At 44.1% G+C, this 26,947-nt stretch overlaps 1 protein-coding gene and 2 long non-coding RNA genes across 17 annotated transcripts in view; 1 reads left to right on the top strand and 2 right to left on the bottom strand.

Annotated features, from left to right (window-relative positions):
* Positions 1–15: 15 nt before the first annotated feature.
* Positions 16–2,653, bottom strand: LOC147375375 (uncharacterized). The gene is made up of 2 exons (XR_015159796.1): positions 2,531–2,653; positions 16–392 (listed from the first exon to the last, which is right to left on the bottom strand). It is a non-coding gene; the product is annotated as an uncharacterized LOC147375375 (long non-coding RNA).
* Positions 2,654–2,698: 45 nt separating this feature from the next.
* Positions 2,699–26,947, top strand: part of YIPF1 (Yip1 domain family member 1) — a 40,040-nt gene continuing 15,791 nt past the window's right edge. For 8 of the 14 annotated variants that reach the window (XM_086389276.1, XM_086389272.1, XM_086389261.1 and 5 more), the window contains exons 1-8: positions 2,699–2,789; positions 3,966–4,045; positions 9,630–9,793; positions 13,444–13,524; positions 13,794–13,881; positions 19,744–19,860; positions 23,173–23,339; positions 23,681–23,863. In XM_086389276.1, coding sequence (XP_086245402.1) covers positions 4,015–4,045; positions 9,630–9,793; positions 13,444–13,524; positions 13,794–13,881; positions 19,744–19,860; positions 23,173–23,339; positions 23,681–23,863 — 831 coding nt within the window. In that variant the 5' untranslated portion in view covers positions 2,699–2,789; positions 3,966–4,014. Of the gene's footprint in view, positions 2,790–3,965; positions 4,046–9,629; positions 9,794–13,443; positions 13,525–13,793; positions 13,882–19,743; positions 19,861–20,110; positions 20,421–23,172; positions 23,340–23,680; positions 23,864–26,947 lie in introns of those variants that run through there. The other 6 variants (XM_086389330.1, XM_086389315.1, XM_086389306.1 and 3 more) reach the window with 1 other exon arrangement.
* Positions 13,514–21,153, bottom strand: LOC147375374 (uncharacterized). Of its 2 annotated transcripts, none has more exons than XR_015159792.1 (5): positions 21,069–21,153; positions 16,406–16,586; positions 16,018–16,081; positions 13,776–14,019; positions 13,514–13,628 (listed from the first exon to the last, which is right to left on the bottom strand). It is a non-coding gene; the product is annotated as an uncharacterized LOC147375374 (long non-coding RNA). The 2 variants fall into 2 exon arrangements; XR_015159793.1 differs by having other exon boundaries at positions 16,406–16,522; positions 21,069–21,143.

Genomic DNA, 26,947 nt, shown 5'->3' with positions numbered 1-26,947 from the left:
TACATATCATTATAATTAATATATCACTGCAACTTTTATTTCTATTTCCACGAGAAGAAATATATAGTCTATGTATTATCACCTCTTTCCAACATAGCTGTGGCGTTGTTGTTGCCATTTGACTGGTGAGCGGTCTGGTTCCAAAACTATCCTGAGGGCTGCTTTCTGGGACCACTCTTGGTACCGACAGGCCTCAGTGTGGGTTCCTTATCTCATGGGAGTACTTTGTTGGCAAGTGTGAGTCCAAGGACCAGGAGTGAAGGACGAGAGTTGTAGAACAGGGCGGGAAGGAGAGCTATTGCATTATCAAACTGGCCACTGCCAAAGGCATTTGGTTGTTTGATTCTGCAAGCCAGTTTGAAAACTGTATGAAATATCTGAGGAGAGTCCATCTGAGAGGAAAAAGAGAAACATGTACTCAGTTACTAATTCCATTGGTCTGAGATTTGTCCCATGAGGCGTAGACCGCTCCCCACTTATGCACTTCCAGGCTGCACTATCCCAGTGCTGAACCATTCCCACAGTCCCATGACCCCATGACACGAGCCTTGATGCTGGAAGTGACAAGCCTGTGATATGGACTTGAGGTGATGCCCACTTAGGTTATACCTGCTGAAGCTGGAATAAGGCCTGTGGTGGTGAAATTAGCAGCAGGTGCAGCCAAGAGGGTTGGACATGGGGCATAAGAGGTGTTTGAAACACTTGCACATATGAATTTGTGTGTCGTAATGCGTTCCTGGTACCTATTCAACCAAAGTAACCTACACATACATACATGACCTCAGTTTTCTCTTTAGAAAATGAGGATAGTCTCCTTGAGCTTGCTGGATTGTTCAGAGAATTAAAGAGCTGCATGTATAAAGCCTGATCACAAGGTTAGTCCAGTAAATACACTGTGTGTGTGTGTGTATAATTATTTTATTAGTCAGAATCTTCCTGACCCAGGGATCGAACCTGTGTCTCTCATGTCTCCTGCATTGGCAGGCACGTTCTTTACAACGAGTGACACCTGAGAAGCCCATTAGTCAGATGTAAGTCATTCTAATGGATTGTGAAGGCCCAGTGTAGTGAGGCCAAAGTCACAGCTTCCACCTTGTGTGGGCAGTGATGCTGGCTTATGCTGCTAAGACAGTCAGAACTCGATCACTCTACAATTAACCTTTGGTGAGCAAATATCGTGTCCCTGGTTTTGGGCTTCCCTGAGGACCCAGAGACCAGAATCATTCCTGATCCTTCCCTGCAAATCACTCACAGGCCAGCAAAGATGGGCAAATAATAGCAACTGCTGCGGTTTAGGCAAATACAGGGCACTATGACTGCAGCCATGAAATTCAAAGACGCTTACTCCTTGGAAGGAAAGTTATGACCAACCTAGATAGCATATTCAAAAGCAGAGACATTACTTTGCTAACAAAGTCCGTCTAGTCAAGGCTATGGTTTTTCCTGTGGTCATGTATGGATGTGAGAGTTGGACTGTGAAGGCTGAGTGCCGAAGAATTGATGCTTTTGAACTGTGGTGTTGGAGAAGACTCTTGAGAGTCCCTTGGACTGCAAGGAGATCCAACCAGTCCATTCTGAAGGAGATCTGCCCTGGGATTTCTTTGGAAGGAATGATGCTAAGGCTGAAACTCCAGTACTTTGGCCACCTCAGGTGAAGAATTGACTCATTGGAAAAGACTCTGATGCTGGGAGGGATTGGGGGCAGGAGGAGAAGGGGACGACAGAGGATGAGATGGCTGGATGGCATCACTGACTCGATGGACGTGAGTCTGGGTGAACTCCGGGGGGTTGGTGATGGACAGGGAGGCCTGGCGTGCTGTGATTCATGGGGTCGCAAAGAGTCGGACACGACTGAGCGACTGATCTGATCTGATCTGATGAGAGCAAAATAAATCTTGGGAGGAGAAGGAGGGCTTTCCCTAGGAGGAACAAAGTGTACCCACATCTGAGGGACGTGTAGGTCTTAACCAAGCAAACACTGGCAGCAGGGGCAAAATGTTTCTCACCAGGGCACTCAGCGCAACTTCATTGCTTACTGGGCTCCTGTGGTAGTCAAGGCATTGACCAGATGCTGTGCGGGGGACACAGGGGTAACAGATGCCAATCCCTACCCACCTCTCACTGCCCAGAGACCATAAGACAGACCGTTGCAGGAGTGAAGAAACAAATTACACACATATGGAGGTGGCTCCATGAACAGACATCCTCCTGACGCAGATCATGGGCATTCAACCACTCAAAAAGCAATTGACTTGCATCTCCCTCCATGGTTAATTAGACTTTTAAAATAAGTAAATTAATAATTTTCTTTTAAAAATGGCCAAGAGTGGGAGGATTGATGGCATTTTTTCCTTTTTACAGTTGTCGTTCCTTAAGCTGTTCCATATTTCAATAAGAAAAGAGATATAACCAAATATAAAGTAAACCCCACTCTAGAGAATTCTCTGCTTCCCGTACCCCTGACCCCGGGTAACAGGTGACCAAAGCAAACCCTCTCGGCATCCCCATCGCTCCGCCCCGGGCCACCTGCCTCTTTAAGAAGCCGATCTTCGCCCTTAGATGGGTGGCGGAGGGAGTGAGCTGTGGATGGTGTTGCTTGTTGAGGTCTCGGGAAGTGATGTCTCCGGGAGCTGCTGTCTCTTTAAGGGGGCGGAGCTCTGCCCGGAGGAGGTGGAGAAGTTTTGCCCCCCGGATCTCCGGTTTCCGGCAACTCGGTGGGATCAGAACTTGCGCGGAGAATCTGAGGCCCCAGGCTTACCCAGACAGGTTGGACTCCGAGCGCCCACGAGGTGAGGCAGCGGGGTGTACGGGGCCGGCCCAGGACTGAAAGACCCTGGGATCTATCCACCTGGGTCTCTGCGGCCCAGCTCCTCCTCCAAAAACACTACCCGTGCGTCTGGGGCAGCTCTTTCCCAAACCATCCTGGGCTCAGGGGGACCCAGGCTGCAGGGCTCCCATTACTCCAGCGCCTACTATTTCTTCGCTGTGCACTAAGCGCCTCACACTCACTTGTCTCAGTTAATGGCACCCAACATCGTGTGGATTCAGTTCAGTTCAGTCGCTCAGTCGTGTCCGACTCTTTGCGACCCCATGAATCGCAGCACGCCAGGCCTCCCTGTCCATCACCATCTCCCAGAGTTCACTCAAACTCACGTCCATCGAGTCGGTGATGCCACCCAGCCATCTCATCCTCTGTCGTCCCCTTTTCTTCCTGCCCCCAATCCCTCCCAGCATCAGAGTCTTTTCCAATGAGTCAATTCTTCACCTGAGGTGGCCAAAGTACTGGAGTTTCAGCCTTAGCATCATTCCTTCCAAAGAAATCCCAGGGCTGATCTCCTTCAGAATGGACTGGTTGGATCTCCTTGCAGTCCAAGGGACTCTCAAGAGTCTTCTCCAACACCACAGTTCAAAAGCATCAATTCTTCGGTGCTCAGCTTTCTTCACAGTCCAGCTCTCTCCTCCATACATGACCACTGGAAAAACCATAGCTGGTACAATTATAAACCCATTTTACAGATGAGGAAATAGGTGCTGAGGAGCCCATAGTCAAAATAGCCAGAAGCAGCAGAGTTGGGACTCAAACCCAAGTCCGTCCAACCCCAGAGCCTGTGCCCTTAACCATGGGCTAGGCTGATGGCCTTTGCTCTTCACTGCCCTCAGAGCCATTTCTATCAAATCCCTGCCTCCCCTTTCTCATCCTTCCATCTCCAGGCTGCACTCGGCCCTTAACACCCACATTGTAAGTGAGATTGGATGGAACCAATGGGCCCCTGTTCGCCACCCCCTTAGTTTCTTTATAACATTTTTGATAGTATCTGATGCTAAATGGTTATCTTTGTATAAACCGGTCAAATCCCACTAAAAAAGGACACAAGGGAAAGCAACACCATGTATAACCCTAAAATATTTGTTGGCAGATATTTTATTATGGTATCCTATGAAGTGTATTTATTTTTTCCTTTTAGACCTCTGCAAATTATCTTCCTAATAATTGGGAGACGACCCACTGACTGAATGGCAACGGTAGATGACTTGCAGTTTGAAGGTACATCATTTGAGTGTCCATCTTTTATGATTAGCATTTCTGTAGTAAAACCAATGGATTTTGGTTGGTATACTGGCACATACATAAATAAGAAGATTATTTCAGACATCTTCATAAAAGAATGTTTGTCACAACAGGTTATTCCATTTGTCCATATTAGCTGTTCTTTTTTGCCAAATAGCCCTTTAGGTTGGTAATATCATAAATTTAGTGCAGATTACAGAAATTGTTTATAGAGTTCAGGTGCTTAGAACTCTACTAGATACAGAAGATCAAAAGATAAAGGGGATTTTTTTTTTACACTGCTGAGTAGATGAAAGTATAAAACGATTATTATGATGAAACGTAATCAGGTCATTCATTCATTAAATAAATAAGTCTTTCATGATTGTGACCATTGTTCTCATTATCAGGGTAGAAGAGTGAATAGTCAGTGTCTTCCTTTATAAAGCCCTCATTCTAGTGAGGGAGACATTCTTTTGTTAAATGATCTTTTAAGTACATATCTACAAACTATTAGGGCTTCCCTTGTGGCTCAGTTGGTAAAGACTCTGCCTGCAATGCAGGAGACCCTGGTTCAATTCCTGAGTCGGGAAGATCCCCTGGAGAAGGAAATGGCAACCCATTCCAGTACTCTTGCCTGGAATATCCCATGGACAGAGGAACCTGGCAGGCTACAGTCCATGGGGTTGCAAGGGTCGGACACGACTTAGCTACTAAACCACCAAACTATTAAAGTAGTGAAAGAAAAGTTCATAACTCAACCCAGAGCCTGACATAAGCTAGGGATTGATGAATGCTCATTTTGTCTTGTAATCACTTGCACGCACGCGCGTGTGTGCGTGTGTGTGTGCACTCAGTTGTGTCTGACACTGTGTCCGCATGGACTATAGCCCTCCAGGCGCCTCTGTCTATGGAATTTTCCAGGCAAGAATACTGGAGTGGGTTGCTATTCCCTTCTCCAAGGGATCTTCCTGACACAGGATTGAACTTGAATCTTCCACATCGCAGGTCTGAGCCTCCAGGGAAGCCCATAGTATTTCCTAAATGGCAGATACTGTTCTAAGTGCTTTACAAATAAATCCTTTCATCCTTATGTCAACTTTATGAAGTAGTTATTTTACTCTCCCAATTTTTCCAACAGGGAAATTAAGGTACAGAAAAATTAGGTCATTTGCCTAAAGGTTATAGTAAGTGGTAAAGAAGAATTTGAACCCAGGCATCACAACCTATGCTGTTCCTACCTAAGGAAAAGAAAAGATGTTTGAAGCAAAATCCACTTTATCAGCCAATACTGTCAACACCGTCTTCAAAATACATCCAGCACCTGACCATTGCTTCCCACCTCTACCATTCTCCTACCATGCTCAAGGTCACCATCACCTCATGTCTGGATTATAGCCCTTTCCTTCCTTCAGATCTTCCCGTATCTTCCCTTACCTTTCTGCAGTCTGTGTTTTGCATCCAGAGTAGTCCTTTAAAACCAAGTCAGATCATGCCATTCCTCCAAAACCTTTCGGTGGCTCCATCTCACTGGGAGTGGAAGGCGGAGCCCTTTCTGTGCTTAGGAGGCCCTCATGATCCAGGCCTCCGATTTCATTTTGTACTACTCTAGCCCTTTCTTTCTGCCTCCCCACATGCACCTCATCACTGTCCCTCCTAGACATCAGGTACACTTAGGGCTTTTGTGCCATCTTCCTGGTTAGGACATTCTTACCGCAGATAGCCATGTGACTCGTTCCCTTGCTCTGCTCAAATCTCATGTCATTCCAGAGGCCTTCCTTGATCATCCTATCTGGGAGTACAGGGCATGAAAGTTCAAGTCTAAAGAACAGCATGTGCAAAGAACTTGAGAAGAGTGGGAGTTTGTTTCATATTTTTCCCCAAGGAATTAAAAGAAGGCCAATGTACCAGAGCACAGATGGTGGGGGAGGCTGTCATAAGGTCAGATTTGAGGGGAGGCAGAAACCAAGTCACACAGGACTTAATTGCTGTTTGGAAGAGAACATAAGATGCTGTGGGGGTCATGGAAAGCTTCTCCGAGGAAGAATGGTGTTAAGTGAAAAAGTGGAGGTCAGGGTCCTGCAGATGGGAGACATATCAGGAAAGGAGCAGAGGCAAAACACAGCAGAAAACGTAGAAGCAGGTGGTGCTGGTGGCAGAAATAAGAAGCACACCTGTCTTGCCCTCAAGGGGCTGAGATGGACAAGAATGACCGCTACAGAGCAGAATGTGTGAACAGTCATCGTGTGCGAGGTACACACATTCTACATTCAAATCGAGCTAGGCCGTCTGCTGTTCTTCACACACGGGACACGTTTTCCATCTTCTGAGTCTTGCTCATCCTGTACTCCTTGGCGTCAGATGCTGTCTGCACCGCTTCTGGCCATCCTTCTCATAGGGCAGCTCGAGGAGTTATCTCCCTCCCCTGAACCTCTTTGGACTTGGTACCTCTAAAGTTACAGTCTCCGTTCCTCCTTCTGGCATGTTGTTCCTCTGGTAAACTACTGCTTTTTAAATATGAGACTTAAATATATCTTCCTTGGTCTGATTCTCTCAGGCAAAGTTATAACCATTTTTTAAAATGTCAGTGCCCTGCCCAGTCAATAAGTGATAGCTATGAAAATATTTATTGTTATCTCATATCATCCTCAAAATCTCTGTGAGATAAGTATTATCTACATTTTATAGTTGAAAAAACCGAGACTCAGAGATATGGAGTAATTTGCCCAAGGTCATGGAGTGCTAGTTTATCTTACACAAAGGACCGTCTCACTTCAGAGCCTCATGCGGCCAAAACACTGGAGACCGAAACTCGAGTAATTGTTAGATATCAGCCACCTCATTAATTTCAGTCACTTTATTTCTCTCCACAAAACTATTTGCATAGCTGAAAGCCAATAAGATTGGGCTCAGTTATACAAGCACCCCATCCCACTGCCATGCTTGCAGTGTTCGAGTGGTGCCCTGTTGATACCCTTCCTTTTATTGTTGTTGCTATTTAGTTGCTAAGGTTTATGACTCTTTTGCAACCCCACGGACTGTAGCCTGCCAGTCTCCTCTGTCCAAGGGATTTCTCAGGCAAGAATACTGGGGTGGGTTGTCATTTCCTTCTCCAGGGGTCTTCCTGACTTTTCCTTCTCCAGGGGTCTTCCTGACTTCTCCTTAGACCTGTCAGATTCCACAGCTATCCTGAATTTTATCTGAGTGGCTAAATAAAGTTTGTTAGGATGCCCGGAGATAGGAAGTCATGATCATTGCTGGTGGACATGAATGGGCAAGGTTCTTTTGGAGAGCGGTTTAGCAATATGGCTCAAGAGCCTTAAAAATGATTTGTACCCTTTGACCTAGTGATCACGCCGATAATGTTCATTGTTGTTGTTCAGTCACTCAGTCGTGTCTGACTCTTTGCGACCCCACGGACTGCAGCACGCCAGGCTTTCCTGTCCTTCATCATCTCCCGGAGCTTGCTCAAACTCATGACCATTGAATCGGTGATGCCATCCAACCATCTCATCCTCTGTTGTCCCCTTCTCCTCCTGCCTTCAGTCTTTGCCAGCATCTAGGTCTTTTCTAACGAGTCAGCCCTTCGCATCAGGTGGCCAAAGTATTGGAGCTGCAGGTTTAGCCTTCTAATGAATATACAGGATTAATTTCCTTTAGGATTGACTGGTTTGATCTCCTTGCAGTCCAAGGGACTCTCAAGAGTCTTCTCCAGGACCACAGTTCAAAAGCATCAAATCTGCGGCTTTCAACCTTCTTTATGGTCCAACTCTCACATCTGTACATGACTACTGGAAAAACCATGGCCTTGACTAGATGGACCTTTGTTGACAAAGTAATGTCCCTGCTTTTTAATATGCTGTCTAGGTTTGTCATAGCTTTTCTTCCAAGGAGCAAGTGTCTTTTAATTTTGTGGCTGCAGTCACCATCTGCAGTGATTTTTGGAGCCCAGGAAAATAAAGTCTGTCACTGTTTCCATTGTTTCCCCATCTGTTTGCCACATGGTGGGACCAGATGCCATGATCTTAGTTTTTTGAATGTTGAGTTTTAAGCCAGCTTTTTCACTCTCCTCTTTCACCTTCATCAAGTGGCTCTTTAATTACTCTTCACTTTCTGCCATAAGGGTGGTGTCATCAGCATATCTGAAATTATTGATATTTCTTCTGGAAATCTTGATTCCAGCTTGTGGTTCATCCAGCCCAGCATTTCTTGTGAATGTACTCTGCCTGTAAGTTAAATAAGCAGGGTGACAATATACAGCCTTGGCGTACTCCTTTCCCAATTTGGAACCAGTCTGTTGCTCCATGTCTGATTCTAACTGTTGCTTCTTGACCTGCATACAGGTTGCACAGGAGGCAGCGGAGGCAGGTAAGGTGGTTTGGTATTCCCATCTCTTTAAGATAGTGTTCATACTAAGGCAATAAGCCCTAAAACTTTGTCTGCACAGATACTCTTAACAGTGTTATTTGTTCTAATAAAAGTGGGAAGCAACCTAAACATCCAATAGCAGTGGAATAGTTGTATTAACTTGTGGTGTCTCTCTCCTAATCTTCCCACCTCCAGCTCAATGACTACTATGTAGACACATAAATGTTCATTGTAAAGACTGATATAACATGAAAAAGTCATTTTTGTATAATTCTCAGTAGACAGAGCAGCATACAAAATTGTTTACATAGTATGCTATCACATCCTAAGTCAGTACTTGGCAGTTGTAGGCATATAGTAAATATTTGCTGAATGAATGATCATCACTGGTACGAATCTACTGTACAGAGAAAAGGAAGTATACCAAAAGTTAATAGTGTTAGTTTTATATGGGTGGGACTAAGAGTGATTTTGGGGGGCTTCCTGGGTGGCTCAGTGGTAAAAAAAAAAAATCTGGCTGCAATGCAGAAGACACAGGAGTCGCCAGGAGTTTGATCCCTGGGTCAGGAAGATCCCCTGGAGGAAGGCATGGCAACCCACTCCAGTATTCTTGCCTTGGAGAACCCTGTGGACAGAGCCTGGCAGGCTACAGTCCATAGCATTGCACAGAGGTGGGCACAGCTGAAGCGACGAAGCATGCACACACGCAAGAGTGGTTTTTATTCTGTCGTTTCTACTTTCATTTTTGTCTCCATGTTTCCTGTAGGGATCACATGGGATTTATTGGAAAAAAATAACTTCCATTAAATTTTTTTTGAATTTGAATCAAAGAAGAGAGGGTTAGGTTGGTTACTTGCTATGGGCTAGGCACTCTCCTGAGGACTTTACTTATGGTAATACTCCTAACTTTCCCCCAATTCCTTATATATTATTCTCCCTATGGAAGAGATGGGAACACTGAAGCTTATCGAGGTTAAGTTACTTACTCAGGCTTGAATACTTAGTAATTTAACCAGGACTACAATTCAGGTCTGACTTCAAATTCTGTTGTCTTTATAATCATTTTTCTGTGTCAGTTTGTTTTCTATGAGTTTTTTTCAGAGCCTTTTGCCATTTGTCTCAGCTAGGGTCTATAGCAAAGCTGAGGTTGTAACAGATCGACTTGAAGTTAATAGTAAGGTCTCTGATACCCTTGTGCTCTAATTGATTTCAGAATTTGGTGATACAACCACTTCCCTAGCAGCAGACCCAGATGCCACCACAATCAGCATCGAGGATCCTGGTGAAACCCCAAAGCATAAGCCAGGACCCCTAAGAGGCTTGGGGAGAGAAGAAGATGATGAGTTACTAGGAAACGATGACTCTGACAAAACTGAGGTTTGGACTTGTGTTTGAAAATTTTTTTTTCTTTGAAGTTTTAAAAACCTCATGCACGCATTTATTGCAGTTTCCTGTGTGCCAGGAACTTTTTGGCCAGCCGAGTAGTATTTCTAGTAATATTTTATAAATGGATCATGCTTGTGATTCACTAGAGGGGTACTCGATTTGTAGCAGTGTGTTCACAGGCTTATGAAATAGTGGAGAGCTGGGTGTGCTTTGTGGAACTCCATGAAATATGAAAAGAAGTACCAAAGTTTATGCCAAATTAAATACCAGTATATACTAGATTTCACAGCAAGAGCTCAGACTTAGGAGCCTGAGTTTGAGTCCTGGTCTGGCCAGTAGTAATAGCTCTGTGGTCTTGGGTAAGATATTTTAATTTCCCTAAGCCTGGATTTCCTCATCTGAAAGTAATATATTGACTCTTCTCATCATTATAATCACAATAGCTGATATTTATTCAGTGTTTACGGAGAAGGCGATGGCAACCCACTCCAGTGTTCTTGCCTGGAGAATCCCAGGGACGGGAGCCTGGTGGACTGCCGTCTGTGGGGTCACACAGAGTCGGACACGACTGAAGTGATGCAGCAGCAGCAGCATTCAGTGTTTAATAGCTGCCAAATACCATTTAAAGTTCTTCACTTGGATCATCTCATGTAATCCTCAAAACAACCCAATATGCAAGGAACTGTTCTTATACTCATTTTATACTTGATCTTAGCCAAAAGGCCAGGAAGCAGTCATATGCTCATTTTATAAAAGAGAAACCGGAGGCAGAGTTTAAGTGACTTGCCCCAGGACATGCAACTGGCAGGTGCAGATGGAACTTTAAACTGAGGCCATCTGAGTCCTTCTGTACTAGAGTTGTTTAGCTGCTAAGTCATGTCTAACTCTTTGTGACTCCACGGACTGTAGCATGCCAGGCTCCTCTGTCTATGGGATTTCCCACTCAAGAGTACCAGCGTGGGTTGCCCTTTCCTCCTCCAGGGGATCTTCCCAACCCAGGGATCAAATTTACATTTTCTGCATTGGCAGGTGGATTCTTTACCAACTGAGCCACTGGGGAAGCCCCAATAATTAATCTAATCCTCCCTATAACCCTATAAGGCAGATCTGTTAGCTATACTTTTTAGATTAGGAAGACTGAGATGAGTCTAGTGATTTGATGAAGCTGCCCCCTAGTGGAGGGACCAGGATTTAAAACCTTTTAATAAGCAAACACCCTCTTTCAACAACACGAGAGAAGACTCTACACATGGACATCACCAGATGATCAACACCGAAATCAGATTGATTGTATTCTTTGCAGCCAAAGATGGAGAAGCTCTATACAGTCAGCAAAAACAAGACCAGGAGCTGACTGTGGCTCAGATCATGAGCTCCTTACTGCCAAATTCAGACTTAAAGAAAGTAGGGAAAACCACTAGACCATTCAGGTATGACCTAAATCAAATCCCTAATGATTATACAGTGGAAGTGAGAAATAGATTTAAGGGACTAGATCTGATAGATAGAGTGCCTGATGAACTGTGGACTGAGGTTTGTGACACTGTATGGGAGACAGGGATCAAGACCATTCCCATAGAAAAGAAATGCAAAAAAGCAAAATGGCTGTCTGAGGAGGCCTTACAAATAGCTGTGAAAAGAAGAGAAGAGAAAAGCAAAGGAGAAAAGGAAAGATATAAGCATCTGAATGCAGAGTTCCAAAGAATAGCAAGAGGAGATAAGAAAGCCTTCCTCAGCGATCAATGCAAAGAAATAGAGGAATACAACAGAATACGAAAGACTAGAGATCTCTTCAAGAAAATTAGAGATACCAAGGGAACATTTCATGCAAAGATGGGCTCAATAAAGGACAGAAATGGTATGGACCTAACAGAAGCAGAAGATATTAAAAGAGATGGCAAGAATACACAGAAGAACTGTACAAAAAAGATCTTCACGACCAAGATAATCATGATGGTATGATCACTCACCTAGAGCCAGACATCCTAGAATGTGAAGTCAAGTGGGCCTTAGAAAGCATCACTACAAACAAAGCTAGTGGAGGTGATGGAATTCCAGTTGAGCTATTTCAAATCCTGAAAGATGATGCTGTGAAAGTGCTGCACTCTATATGCCAGCAAATTTGGAAAACTCAGCAGTGGCCACAGGACTGGAGAAGATCAGTTTTCATTCCAATCCCAAAGAAAGGCAATGCCAAAGAATGCTCAAACTACCACACAATTGCACTCATCTCACGCACTAGTAAAGTAATGCTCAAAATTCTCCAAGCCAAGCTTCAGCAATACGTGAACTGTGAACTTGCAGATGTTCAAGCTGGTTTTAGAAAAGGCAGAGGAACCAGAGATCAAAGTGCCAACATCCGCTGGATCATCAAAAAAGCAAGAGAGTTCCAGAAAAACATCTATTTCTGCTTTCTTGACTATGCCAAAGCCTTTGACTGTGTGGATCACAATAAACTGTGGAAAATTCTGAAAGAGATGGGAATACCAGACCACCTGATCTGCCTCTTGAGAAGCCTGTATGCAGGTCAGGAAGCAACAGTTAGAAGTGGACATGGAACAACAGACTGGTTCCAAATAGGAAAAGGAGTACGTCAAGGCTGTATATTGTCACCCTGCTTATTTAACTTATATGCAGAGTACATCATGAGGAATGCTGGGCTGGAGGAAGCACAAGCTGGAATCAAGATTGCTGGGAGAAATATCAGTAACCTCAGATATGCAGATGACACCACCCTTATGGCAGAAAGTGAAGAGGAACTAAAAAGCCTCTTGATGAGAGTGAAAGTGGAGAGTGAAAAAGTTGGCTTAAAGCTCAACATTCAGAAAACGAAGATCATGGCATCTGGTCCCATCACTTCATGGGAAATAGATGGGGAAACAGTGAAAACAGTGTCAGACTTTATTTTTGGGGGCTCCAAAATCACTGCAGATGGTGACTGCAGCCATGAAATTAATAGGCGCTTACTCCTTGGAAGGAAAGTTATGACCAACCTAGATAGCATATTCAAAAGCAGAGACATTACTTTGCCAACAAAGGTCCGTCTAGTCAAGGCTATGGTTTTTCCTGTGGTCATGTATGGATGTGAGAGTTGGACTGTGAAGAAAGCTGAGCGCCGAAGAATTGATGCTTTTGAACTGTGGTGTTGGAAAAGACTCTTGAGAGTCCCTTGGACTGCAAGGAGATCCAACCAGTCCATTCTGAAGGAGATCAGCCCTGGGATTTCTTTGGAAGGAATGATTCTAAAGCTGAAACTCCAGTACTTTGGCCACCTCATGCGAAGAGTTGACTCATTGGAAAAGACTGATGCTGGGAGGGATTGGGGGCAGGAGGAGAAGGGGACGACAGAGGATGAGATGGCTGGATGGCATCACCAACTTGATGGACGTGAGTCTGAGTGAACTCCGGGAGTTGGTGATGGACAGGGAGGCCTGGCGTGCTGCGATTCATGGGGTTGCAAAGAATCGGACACGACTGAGCCACTGAACTGAACTGAACTGATGGTAAAAGTGATAGATGAATATAGAAGAGTTTGGTCTTTTGTATTTCTTGAGTTTCTCTTTGATCCTCTGTCTTTCTCTGTCTGGGTAGCTAGAATAAGGAAATTCTGTGTTCATTATGTTTTATTTTACCTCTGACAGTTACTTGCTGGACAGAAGAAAAGCTCCCCCTTCTGGACATTTGAATACTATCAGACGTTCTTTGATGTAGACACTCACCAGGTCTGTAAACCAGTTTCACCTTTCTTTTGATGTATAATGCAGACTTATTTCTTCTGCTGTTAAACAGTCAAGTAATGTGACAGGTATTGCATACTGGATATGGTCTGCAAAAGTAAAGGGTTATTGGCACTTGAAAATACTAAATGAAATAATAAAACAATAATAAATAATAAAAGCTCTAATAACCGTTTCAATTTTGCAGTAGTTAAACTTTACTAAACTTTAAGAAAGAAAATCATCTGTAGACTTACTGCTATGCTGTTTTGCAGGTCTTTGACAGAATAAAGGGGTCTCTTTTGCCAATACCAGGAAAAAACTTTGTAAGGTTGTATATCCGCAGCAATCCAGATCTCTATGGTACGTGTAGCGCCGTTTTGGTTCTTTTTCATGTACCGGCTAAATGCAGATGAGGGTGTGGGTTGCCTCGAAAGCTGGCGAAGCACACTGTTGGGGCACGAGCGTTTTATGTGTCTCTTCTGAGCTTCAGTAGCAGCTCTTGCAAAGAATTTTGGAGAAAAGGCAATTACATGTTTGATTAATGCCATGATGACAAGAATAGTGTGTCCTTTGAAAGTCTTTAAATGACATTACAAACTTGAGACAAATTAAGTCACTTCATATAGAGGAGATTATTGATTTTAATTTTAGAGGATTTGGTGGTTGGGGTGAGTGTGGAGGAGGCTCTCTTACACTTACTCATTGATATGCTGAGTTCCAGCTCTGCCCCTCAGGCAGGCTGGCTTCCCCTTGGGAGTTTGTAAGGGGATGAGCCTGGGGATTGGTGTCATCCCAACCTCCCTGCTGTCTGAGGAGGGGCCAGAGGTCCATCCAGTGCCTCTGAGGGAAAGGGTTCCAGCACTGTTGACCTCTGTGTTTGAGGGGAGAAGAGAGCCAGAGACTCTGAGTGCTTCTGTGTGCAGATGCTGTACGCAAGACGTGGTGTACCTGGGCATAGCTAATTCTTTCAACGACCTTTGAGGCAGGTGCTATTATCCCCATTTCTCTAATGAAGAACCTGATGCTCAGTGTTCAATAATTTATATGTTCAACCCTAAACAGTAAGTATTAGAGCAGTTATACATGTTGATTATAAGAGGAAAAGGAATTCATGCGAATCTGTTGTGTACCAATCAGTACATACACTCTTTAATCCTTTCAAGAGGGCAACGTATTAAGTGCTATTATCTCTGTTTTCCATGTGAGAAAACTAAGGTTAGAAGTTGTCAAACCAAGAACTCCCATTCTTATGGGACAACATTATGGATGAACTGGGAGGGTATTATACTTTAGTTCAATAAGTCAGACAGAAAAAGACATCTGTGTGATTTCACTTATATGTGGAATATAAGAACTAAAACTGGTGAATCTAGCAGAAAAGAAACAAAGGCACAGATACAGAGAACAAGCTAGTAGTTACCAGAGGGGAGAGGGGAGGGAGGAGGGGCAGGATAGGGTAGAGGGTTAGGAGGTACAAACTGCTTATGTATAGAATAAATAAGCTAGAAGGATGCAGCACAGGAAATATAGCTAACATTTTATAATAACTAAAAATGGAATATAATTTTTAAACATTTGACTCACTATGTACACTTGAAATATGCAATATTATATAATCAATCGACTATTTATTATAAATAGTTGATGTCGAACTGGCCCCTGGTTTTGGCTTCCCAAGCGGTGCCAGTGCAGGAGACATAAGAGATGTGAGTTTGATCCCTGGGTGAGGAAGATCCCCCGGAGGAGGACTTGGTGACCCACTCCAGTATTCTTGCCTGGAGAATTCCATGGACAGAAGAGCCTCATGGGCTAGAGTCCATGAGGTCTCAAGGAGTCGGACAGAAGTGAAGCGACTACACACTCTCATCACCCGGTTTAGTGTTAATATAAAGCCCCTACTTATTCTATAAAACTGGTGTTTTTAAGTTCCAGAAACTTTTCATCAAATGTTATGGATGTTGTCCAATATTTAGAACCAGTTAAAGTGGAACTGCTCTAATGGATGCTGAGGAAAGTCTCCTTTCCACTCACCTTTGATCCTGAAACATTCTTCTTTACACAGCACTATTAACCTCATGAATTCATGTTGTTGTTCTAGTTGCTGAGTCTTGTCTGACACCTTGCGACCCTACAGACTGTAGCTCAGCAGGCTCTTCTCTCCACAGGATTCTCCAGGCGAGAATACTGGAGTGGGTTGTCATTTCCTTCTCCAGGGGATCTTCTGGACCCAGGAATCGAACCCGCATCTCCTGCATTGTCAGGCAGGTTCTTTACCACCTGAGCCACTGGAGAAGCCCTCATGAGCTCATAGACATGCTTAAAAAAAGAAAGTACAGGATTTCTCTGGCAGTCCAGTGGTTAAAACTCTGCACTCCCAATGCAGGCGACACAGGTTTGATCCCTGATCAGGGAAGACCCCCCATGCCACATAGTGCAACCAAAAAAAAAAAAAAGTACAACTAGAAAAAATAAAATTTTTTAGTAGAGAGGGCTGACCTTGTGGGGTGGGTTGGAGGAAGGTGGTCAGGAGCAAGATAACAGAAGAGCCAGTCTGCGGGATCTAAGGGAAAGATGAACGAATTTGACTACATTTACACCAAAATTTAAAATTTCTACACCACAAAATAAACCATAAACAAGGTAAAATAAATAAATAAACCACAGACCAAAGATAATATTTCAGAGCACATAACCCACAAAAGATAAAAATCAAGAATACATGTAGAGTGCCTACTGATGATAAGAGTAAAACCAATTATAAGTTCTAGCAAAAAATAAGCAATTCACAGAAAAGGAAACCCAAATGGCCAATAAATACATGAAAAAATGCTTATCCACACCTGTAATAGGGCTTCCCAGGTGGCACTAGTGGTAAAGAACCCACCTGTGAGTGCAGGAGACCTAAGACATGCCGATTCGATCCCTGGGTTGTGAAGGTCTCCTGCAGGAGGGCATGGCAACTCAAGTATTCTTGCCTGGAGAATCCCACGGACAGAGGAGCCTGGCGGGTGACAGTCCATAGGGTCGCAAAGAGTTAGACACCACTGAGGTGACTTAGCACATGCCTGTAATCAGGGAAATAAAAACTAAAACGGGATATCATATATGTGTGTCAATTTAGCCATCATACAACTTGGCTTGTCTTCATTTATTCATTCAGTTAACAAATTCACTTACTATTCTAGGCACTGGAGGTACAGCAGTAATAAAAAGACGAAAGTCCCTGCCCAGAGGCAGTTTATAATCTAAGTTTAACAATAGACAAAGAAAATAGGTGAAACAGTGTGCTAGTGAAAAATGCTAAGGTAAAAATTTTAAAGCGGAGAAGAGAGACAGTAGAAGTTTATGTAGGTGGGTGGATTCTGAGTAAACACTGGAAGGAATTGGGAGCAATACAAGTAAGTATCTCAGAGAAGAGCATTTGAAAAAGAGAGTTCTGGGACCTCTCTGATGGTCCAGTGGCCAAGACTTTGTCCTCCCAATGCAGGGGCCCCACTTTGATCCCTGTTCAGTGAATTAGATCCCACGTCCGTAACTATGACCCAGCAGAGCCAAATAAATAAATGATATGGAAGAGAGAGCTCAGTATGTACAAAGGCCTTGAGGCAGGAACTTGCCTCGTGTGCTCAAAGAGCAGTGAAGACACTAGTGTGCCCGGGCTGGAGCGAACAGGGCCTCTAGGAGATGAGGTCAGAGGGCCAGTGTGGAGGGACACATCGTGTAGGGTCTTGGAAGCAAGTAACGACTTTGGCTTTAGCTTGAATGAGATGCCATTGAAGGGTCTAAACAGAGGAGCGATAACTCTTAAGTCAGCTTTTCATAAACATTGGTATCAAGTGTTGCCAAGGATATGGAGCCATGGGACCTTGTGTAAAATGTGGGTGGCTATGTAACTGGTGCCACAAATTGGAGCAGTCTGAAGATGCTCCTGCCCTACAGCTTAGCAGTTCTCCTCCTAGATAAATAAGAAGACATATAGAAGAGTATTATTCTTCATTGCCTCCTCATTGCTTGTAATTAGCAAATATTTTGAAATGACCAAAGTAAATATGATGTGTTCATATACAGAATTATGTAGGTTTTAGAAATGGATTTGATCTATAAGCATCAACAAGGACACATCTCAGAACAGTAGCCGATGAAAAGAAGCATGTTGGAGAAGGATATGAGTAGTACTGCAGCATTAGAAAGATTTGAAAACTAAGCATGATGAGTGCACCAGTGTTTATCATTCTTTGGGCTTTTCTTTCTGTTAGAAATATTTGATAATATAAAAATGCACAATGCAAACGAAGTTAACGCTTCCTCCCACCCCACCCCACAATTGGAGTAGGACTTTGGCAGGCATGAGCAAGAGAGAAGGCAGCGTGAAGCCTCGGGGCAGGCCTGGGAGGAGCAGGTGGTGTGTGTCTCTGGAGGCCATGCCTCCTGGGTGCCTGAGCACAGCACACAGTGCCTGTGTCTGTCACACATCGCTGTGTCCCCAGCACCAGGGCCCAGAGCAAAGGAGGGAGGTAGTAAATGACAGCGGACGGGATAGTCTCTGCTTCCTAGTTATGGTACTAGAATATTCTGATCGCTTGTGGTCGCCTGCTTCGATGGTCTCGGCCCATCAGTAACACATGGTTAGTTTTGTTCATTTGTTCAATAAAGCTTTGGGGGATTTTTAAATTACTGTTACTGGTTGTAAGGGTTTTTTTTTTTTTTTGGTTGTTGTTACACTGTTTATGTGCTAGGCATGCAGAATACTGCAGTGAACAGGATCTGATCCTTGGCTGTAACAGAGTGCCCGCAGGCTAGTGAGTCAGTGACGCTGCTTGGGAAGCTGATGTTGGTGACTTTTTGGAGCTCCCCAGTCAAGTGCTTGTTGTGTATCCTTTCCCACCTTCAGGAACCAACTTGGCCTCAAAAAGTGCTCATCCATTTCTGCCAATCATCTCCCCCAGCGCAGTAATTTTCTTAATTTTGTGATATGTCAAGGTGCCTACAGTTATCCAAAAGAAAAAACCCTACAGAATATTACTGAAATTGAAAAATGAAATTCTTAAAATCTATTAAAATCTCTAGATTTATAAATTGTATTTGTTCATATAGTCCTTTTTCTAGATGGGGAGAAACAAGAGTGGTCATGAAATCAAGAGAAATGATGAAAGGGACTTCTAAAGCATGGTGTACTCATTCACTTAGTGGAATATTTTATAATCATTAAAAAGAATAAGCTGAATTTTATGGGCTTCCCAGGTGGCGCTAGCAGTGAAGAATCTGCCTGCCAATGCAGAAGACATAAGAGACATGGGTTCAGTCCCTGGGTTGGGAAGGACCCCTGGAGGAGGGCATGGCAACCCACCCCAGTATTCTTGCCTGGAGAATTCCATGGACAGAGGAGCCTGGTGGGCTACAGTCGATAGGGTCGCAGAGAGACAGACACAACTGAAGTGACTTATAAATAGCTATAGTAGAATCTCCAGGACATGATAAGGTGGAAGTACATATGCATGTTAGCATTTCTTTAAAGCACACACACAAATATGCATCTGCTTTTATGTGTATAGAAATCTCTGGCAGGGTTCACCAGAAACTGGTTATGGTGGTGAGTTCTGTGGAAGAGAATGAATAGCTAGGGAGCAGAGAGAAAGAAGGTTAATTTTCTCTGTATCCCCTTTTGTGCCTTTTGAACAATGCACTGTGTGTGTGTATTACTTTTTCATTAAAAAAACACAGGAAAAAAGCAAGCCTTATATACGCACTCACATACACAGACACCCGTGGTGATTTGTTAGATTAAATGAACTCTTTCCTAAAGCTTGCCCTACTCCTTTGTTTAGACAGCAAAGGACCTATATAATTTTAATTATTTTTTTCTCTGGCATTAACATTTGATACTTACCTAAAGGGAGTAACCTTTGCTTCCTGTATCCTCCACAGGTTTGTTAAACCTGTGAAGGTTTAACAAAATGTCCATGAATTTTTTTGGATGATCTTCCAACAAGAGACGTATAAACAAATCAGTGTCTTCATTCACCTAATTGAGGAAGGTGTTTTTGTTTTGTGCATTTCAATCCCCACTGTCTTTAAGGCAGCTAATTACTGAGTTGTGTATTTGACCTTTTAAAAAGAAAATTCCCACTTAACAATACTGATTCCATCTCAAGTTCATTTTCCATTGCTTCCATGAAGCTGGTTCGTCATTTTCTTGTCTGAGTTTTCTGGTTTGCTCTGCAGGCCCCTTTTGGATATGTGCCACATTGGTCTTTGCCATAGCAATCAGTGGGAATCTTTCCAACTTCTTAATCCATCTGGGAGAGAAGACATACCACTATGTGCCCGAATTCCGAAAAGGTTGGTGAATAGCTTGACTTATTTGGAATGCTGTCAGTTGGTAACTGTGAGTTCTTGGACCCCTGTCTGTAGGTCCTACAGCCCATTTTCCTGTATAAGGGTTCAAAACTAATCATCTGTCCATATAAATCCACATAGTCTTTTTATCTTTTGTTTTGTTAAAATAACCTAAAATGTTCCATTTTAACCATTTTTAAGCATGTGATTCAGTGGCATTAAGTATATCCACAATATTGTGAATCTGTGTACTCTTCTGGTACACTGTAAGGCAAGGCCCCATAGCAATCAGAATGTCTCCAAAGAAAAATGTAGAAAATAAGTAAAAAGCAGTGTGTAGAAAAGTCTCCACTGTAGCGTTATTTGTATTATCCAACTGTTAGCAGCAGTAGGGGCCTTGTTATTTAAGGCATGATGACTCAGCTAGCTGTGTCTGTAGCCATTAATTATGAAGCACTTAGAACAACATGGAGAACTCATAATCCAAACTTACGCCAGTGCTGGTAGCAGCTTTGTTAAAAGCAGTCTGCAGACGGTCAGAGCCGAGAAGGGAGAATGCAGAGGTGAGAGTGTCCTGGTGAGGGTGGGCTTGTGGGTGACATTCTTACTTTAAAACTTCCTTTCCAGGGACTTTCCCTGGTGGTCCGGTGGTTAGGATACCCAGCTTCCACTGCTGGGGGCCTGACTTCGATTCCTGGTTGGGGAACTAAGATCCCACAAACTGTGCAGTGCAGTCAAAAAAATAAATAAAACTTCCTTTCATGTGGCAGTATTGGATAGCTGGGGGCAAAAAAACAGCTTTTAGGGACTTGCAGATGACAGCCACCCAAGGTAGGAGTGTTTGGCTGTGCAGGAGATCGGCCTTTGCTCCTTGCTCTGTCCTCTCCCTCCCTTGCTCTGTCCCTGACGGCCTGCTCTCCTGTTGAGAAGCTGTGTAAGAGCGTGGGCTCGGGCCCCCAGCCATCGGCTTCTGCCTCCAGCTTTACTCACCAGCTTCTACCTTGTTGGGCAAATTATTTCATCTCTCTTGACCTCAGATTCCTTGTCAGTGAAATGGGAATAAGAATGTCTATATTATAGGACCAAGACTAAAGAAGTGGTGTCTGTAAAGAGGTTAGAATAGTGCCTTGTACAAAAAGGATTCGGTAAAATGAACTGTTGCCGTATATGTATGTACCCATACCCGTGTGTCTACGGAATAATGTTTTTACCTGTCTGTGTGTCCATGTAGCCTTCCTTTCCTCCCCTCCGCTCTCCGTGCCTGTTTTCCCTTCTCTCTTCCGTTATGGAGTCAGTCCCAACTCCATTTGTCAAGTGATCTTGGTTTAAATTTAACTCAATCATTGTTATCCATGAGCTGTCAGTCTGCCTTCAAGTAGTTCAGTGGTTAAGTAAAGAAAAATAGGTAACTGGATATTGCTGTAATGAATGGCTTGTGTTAATTTCTGTGTCAGAGGTCTGTAGAAGTATATTGACAGAGAAGAGGAGTGAGTCACCCTACCTGGGGGTGTGGAAGCTGGGAGGGAAGGGGGGAGGGCAGGGGGCGGGGGTCCTTGTCTGTTCTTATTCCTGTTGGACTGGGCATCCCAGTGTCAGGGTGTCTTGGGATATATATGCTAGTGAGGTTGTCATTGAATCAATCAGTCAATATTTTTCCATTTTATGTAAAGAGTATAAGTGACACATCCAAGGTCAGATCCTGCTTCTCCACTTATTAATTATTTGACCCTAACCAAACCACTTAGCTCTCTGGTCTTATTTCCTCATCTCTAGAGTAAAGATATAGTTTATATGAAATAATATATTTATATATCACTTAACAGTATAAAAGCTTATTCTTGATTGGGCATTTATTATTTATCAGTCAATGTTCTAAACATACCTGTTTTTACTCATTTAATTCTAATAGTCTTATAAGGTAGTGCACTGTTATTATTCCCATTTTACAGATGAGGATACTGAGGCAGGAAAGTTAAGTAACTCACCACTCATCTATTAATATAAGTGACAGAGCTGGGCATCCGAGGTGGTTCAGTGGTAAAGAACCCACCTGCCAGGTAGGAGATCTGGGTTCAATCCCTGGGTTGGGAAGATCCCTTGAAGAAGGAAGTGGCAACCCACTCCAGCAATTCTTGCCTGGGATGTCCCCCAGACAGATCAGCCTGGCAGGCTGCAGTAGCCCATGGGGTGGCAACGAATCAGACACTACTTGGTGACTAAGCAGCAAGTGGCAGAGCTAGGATCAGCGTCTGTATATACAGTCTGTAGCTCTGATCGTTATACGGTGTCACCTCTCAGAAAAGCACTCAGTGTAACGCCTGACACCCAGTGGACAGCCATCGTCATAGCAGCAGTTTCCTGCCTCTTCCTTTCCTTATTCAAGAAAAAGGCAGTAGATCAGCAAAATTACATTTGACTTAGTGACAGAGTTACTTACATGAAAAAACTGCTCTGGGAGCTGGAGAGTGTTTTGGACAATCACATATCTTACCCAGAGCCTGGCCATAGTTGTTAGGAGTGCTTTTGTTCTTGCCAAGAGCATTTGACGGATTACCTGCTGATTTTCACGTGGGAAGGGCTGGTGTTGTGGACTGAGCCACACTTATGATCCTCCACTCCAGAAGAGTGAAGCCGAACCCTCCAGGGCATGCTGCTGCTGGGAAGGAGGAGGGACGGACAGTAAGTAATGCAGTGAACGCTGCTGCTCTGAGGAGTCACTCAGTAGCATTTGCACCACAGAGACAAGGATTATTTAAAGAAGAAAGTGGAACTGGAGAATATTTTAAGCAATTCATCAATGAGTTGAAACTCCCTGTTTCAGAGACAGAAGGAGCTCTAAATAGCACACGGAACAAGTTAATCTGTTCCCAGGGTATTTTCATAAATTTGCTAAAGAAATCAGTGTCAGCTTTTGTTATATTAGGAAAGAGGACGTGTTCTTCCAAGGGGATAGTTGACTTTTATTTGATTGAAATGCTCCGTGTATTTAAATTCTTGTAGTGTGGTCCTCGGAAGCATTTCAGTACATAATTCAGTCGTTTAATACTATTAGTTGTTAGTTATAAAGTGAATTATAGAAACCATAGGAGAGACTGCTAGTCATCATCACAAAGACACGCTGAAGGAACATGGATTTGGCACATTTATCGAGCATCTGCTGCTTATCGGGTACCTTGCCAAGCTCAGGGACCGAAACCAGTAAGACATCACCCGCTGACCCAGTGAGGCAGATGGACACCCCTGCAGGGAGTGAGTCCAGTGGGTCCCAGAAGTATCGCGACAGTGGAATTGCAACTTGTGTCTTCTCGCCCTCAGTGTCCATCGCAGCCACAATCATCTACGCCTATGCCTGGCTGATTCCTCTCGCACTCTGGGGTTTCCTTGTATGGAGAAACAGTAAAGTTATGAACATCGTTTCCTATTCATTTTTGGAGATTGTATGCGTCTATGGATATTCACTCTTCATTTATATCCCCACGGCAGTAAGTACCACACTCACTCTGAGTGAGGCCACAATTACTCAGCTGGCATCATTATTTCTAACCTAACACTGATGTGCATCTGAAAAAATAACCCCAGAATTTAGAAATTTTCTGGGAATGGGGGCCGGGGAGCCTAGTTCCTTCCGTGCATCTTGGGCCCTTCATTAGGGAAGCGTTCCCCTCGGTCTGCACACGGGTGGGATTTCTGTGGGCTGTGCTCGGAAACCCAAGTGGCAGCAAGGGCTCCACTGCTGATGGGCTCCCAGGCCTTTATGAGCACATGTGCCTGGAATGAACAAATGCCACTCTGACAAACCCTCCCCACCCTCCTTTTCTTTCAGATACTGTGGATCATCCCCCAGAAAGCGGTCCGTTGGGTTCTAGTTATGATTGCCCTGGCCATCTCAGGCTCTGTCTTGGCAATGACCTTTTGGCCAGCTGTTCGTGAGGACAACCGACGCATCGCATTGGCCACAATTGTGACGATTGTGTTGCTTCACATGCTGCTTTCTGTGGGCTGCTTGGTACGGTCTCGTTCCGATGCTCTTCTGGTGTGCTTTAGATGCCACGCTAAGACCTCAAACTGTCAGACACCATGGTTCTTTAAAAGCTGGCTCCCTGGAATAAATATTGTTTTAAATAGGCTCTGCTGGATGAGAAATAACAGTCATGAGAATTTGGTTGTAATCTCTGAGTTTACCTAATTTCTTTTTTTTCTGACTTTACCTGATTTCTGAAGTTTGGTTGATATTTGGTGTCTGGCTAGAGGAAGTAGGGATGAATGAGTATCTTCACTTAAGGCTGGGGAGCAGGGGTCCGGGAGTTCCACCTCTGCATGCCTTTGCTGGGTTTTTGCACATATTTAGATGGAGAACTTGAGAATGAAGTCAAAATAGAAAAGATAAGTTATTTTTAAGATGAACAACATTTAAAACAATGTTTAATGTGTTTGGGTATCTTTTTAGGAAGAGCATGTACTTTTTGAGTTAGACACATCCAGGTTAAAGATCAGCTCTATCTCTCACCAGCTGTGTGAACTTGGGCAGGGAACCTAACTTCTCTGGATCTCTTAATCTGTAACGTGGGTATAATAGTTCTTGCCACAGAAAACCGTTCTGAGGATAAAATAATACAGATAAAGCACTTAACCTAGAACTTGTCCCGTAAATGCCCATAAGTTAGGTCCATTTCCTTTGATCTTAACGAGATACGGTTTTTTCATTTCTATACACACTGTGTATGAAATTTGCTGCCAGTAGCCGTAACCAGGCCTGGTATAGGTTTTTTAAAAATTTTGAGTCCAAGAATGTTAAGGTCGTTGATGCCCATAGGAAGATGTCCACACAGCACACGGCCAGACCGTTGGTCAGGCTTTGCAACAGGAGTTAATATATCTTTGGCACTATCCGATCTTTAATATTTTCTCTAGACAATCATAGTCTCATTGAGTGCTTTAATAAGATCCCAATACTTTATCATTCAACAAGTCTCCTAGAAAGTACCAAGTTCTGAAACACAGGGTTGGTTGACATGCGTTTTACATGTGCCTAAGCTTTGACCCCTTGAGACAGAGGACTCGCAGCAGAGTGACACTCTTCATGTTTGGTACTTGGAACCTCCGGACTGATGCGTTCAAATGCTGTGACCCTCCTGTCTGCTGAGGAAGAATGTGCTTTTCATTGAAACTGACTCTCTCGATGTAACACCTCTCCCTGGCATCTTCCCATCTCTGTTTAGAATTTTGTGTGTGTGTTACATTCCTTGTTAAGAAGTTGGTGAAGGAAAGGAGGCAGGAGAAAGATATTGCCATGTTCAGTTCTGTAAAGAATAGAGAGGAGCAAGGCAGACAGGGCTGCAGAGCAGGGAGGTAGTGTTGTTAACACATTTAATTTGGTACCTGCAGCCAGGATCTTTTACCTCCTGTGCCTACTACTCCCTCTTGGGGTAAACGACACTGAAGTTAGGGTTTACCTGCCCATCTTACTACTCAGCAGTTTTCTAAAAGAGAGCATCATAACCAAGTAGAAAGAACACTGGACTGGGAACTTCTTGGCATTGAGTGCCTGGGCTTCCTTTTCTGTTAGGGAGATTTATATTTCATGGGCTTTAGTGAGACTCGATGAAATGGCTGTGAAAACCCTTCACATACTGTGATAGTTTTTTCAGATGTAAAGAAGTTATTAAAAGAGGCCTGGGTTATCAGAAATTGCCAGGGCCACTCTGTGGCCTGTTCTGCCGAGTCCCCCAGTAAGAGTGGTCCCGGGTCACAAAAAAGGGCAGTGCCCTTTCATTGATGCCTCTCCCTGGCGGCTTCCCATCTTTCTCCTGAACTTCTTACCCATACACAGAGACACACACACATACACACACACACACACACACACACACACACACACACACAAATATGCCTGGTTGAGAAGTTGGAGGGGAGAAGGAGGCAGGAGAAAAGACATTGCCCTGTCGGGTTCTGAGGGTTCTGAGAAATGGGGCAGGTTGGATGGTGGAGCAGGCAGCTAATCACAGGTACAGGACTTCTTGGAGGGGAGGCACAGTTTTCTCTCCTGGAGGAAGGGGAACTGTCTGTTTAGCCAGGAGACCACCGTGCTTGGGGTTCTGTTGTCCACCCTGGAGTCGGCCGCCTCCGTTCTCTTCTGGGGGAGTTGCACAATGCAGGAGGGTGGAGGCAGACATTAGGAGACAGGCTTTAGTCTCAGCTCCATCACTCCTTACATTTTTGTTTATTAGCTTGCCCCTCTGGACCCTATCGGATACGACTGAGCGACTTCACTTTCACTTTTCACTTTCATGCATTGGAGAAGGCAATGGCAACCCACTCCAGTGTTCTTGCCTGGAGAATCCCAGGGACGGGAAGCCTGGTGGGCTGCCATCTATGGGTCGCACAGAGTCGGACATGACTGAAGCTACTTAGCAGCAGCAGCAGCAGCAGCTGGACCCTACCTCCTCACTTAGGAGAAGTGAAGACATGGTAGCATTTTTGCTGTTGTAAGGATGAATGATGCATGCAGTCATCATCACTGTATGGGAGAAAAAGTATCAGGGGAGTTATTTGAGCTGAGGGGCACCGGGTGAACTGGACAGCTTGGCCTTCTACTCTCCAACAGGAAACATGAATTGGTGTGTTTGCCTCAGGGCAGTGAAGTATATGACAGCCCCACACCTGCCGAGGGCTCCTTGGCACTTGTACCTGCACTTGATCTAAGTTGATCCTGGAATACGCCTGGCAGGGATGACTAAGGAGGCACTAGAGTAGAGGGTGTGTTCTTGGCTGGTATGTTTGGAGATGCCCAAACCTATGTTTGGCTCCTCTGCAGGCTACCATCTATTGGGTCACAGAGTCAGACATTACTGAAGCGACTGAGCATGCATGCAAGCCTATGTTTGAGGTGGTTACAGCTACAGATAGAATGTCTGTGCCCTGTTTGTGAAATTAGTTAGGGATTATTTTTACAGCTCTTTCATTCTGCAGATAAGACTTGTCCAAAGTCATAGTGTGAGTTCCTAGCAGAGCCAGGTTTAGAACCTGGGCTTCCTGGCTTGTTCTGTCTGGTGAGGGTTTCCTCCAGGAGCCTGGAAGTGAGTTGCTATTC

This window comes from Bos grunniens, chromosome 3 (genome assembly GCF_055505025.1).
Source record: "Bos grunniens cultivar Pamir isolate PY7600 chromosome 3, Bosgru_T2T1.0, whole genome shotgun sequence".
NCBI classification, from domain to species: domain Eukaryota; kingdom Metazoa; phylum Chordata; class Mammalia; order Artiodactyla; family Bovidae; genus Bos; species Bos grunniens.
Note: the sequence above shows the minus strand (reverse complement) of the source record. Positions and strands in the feature narration are given on the sequence as shown.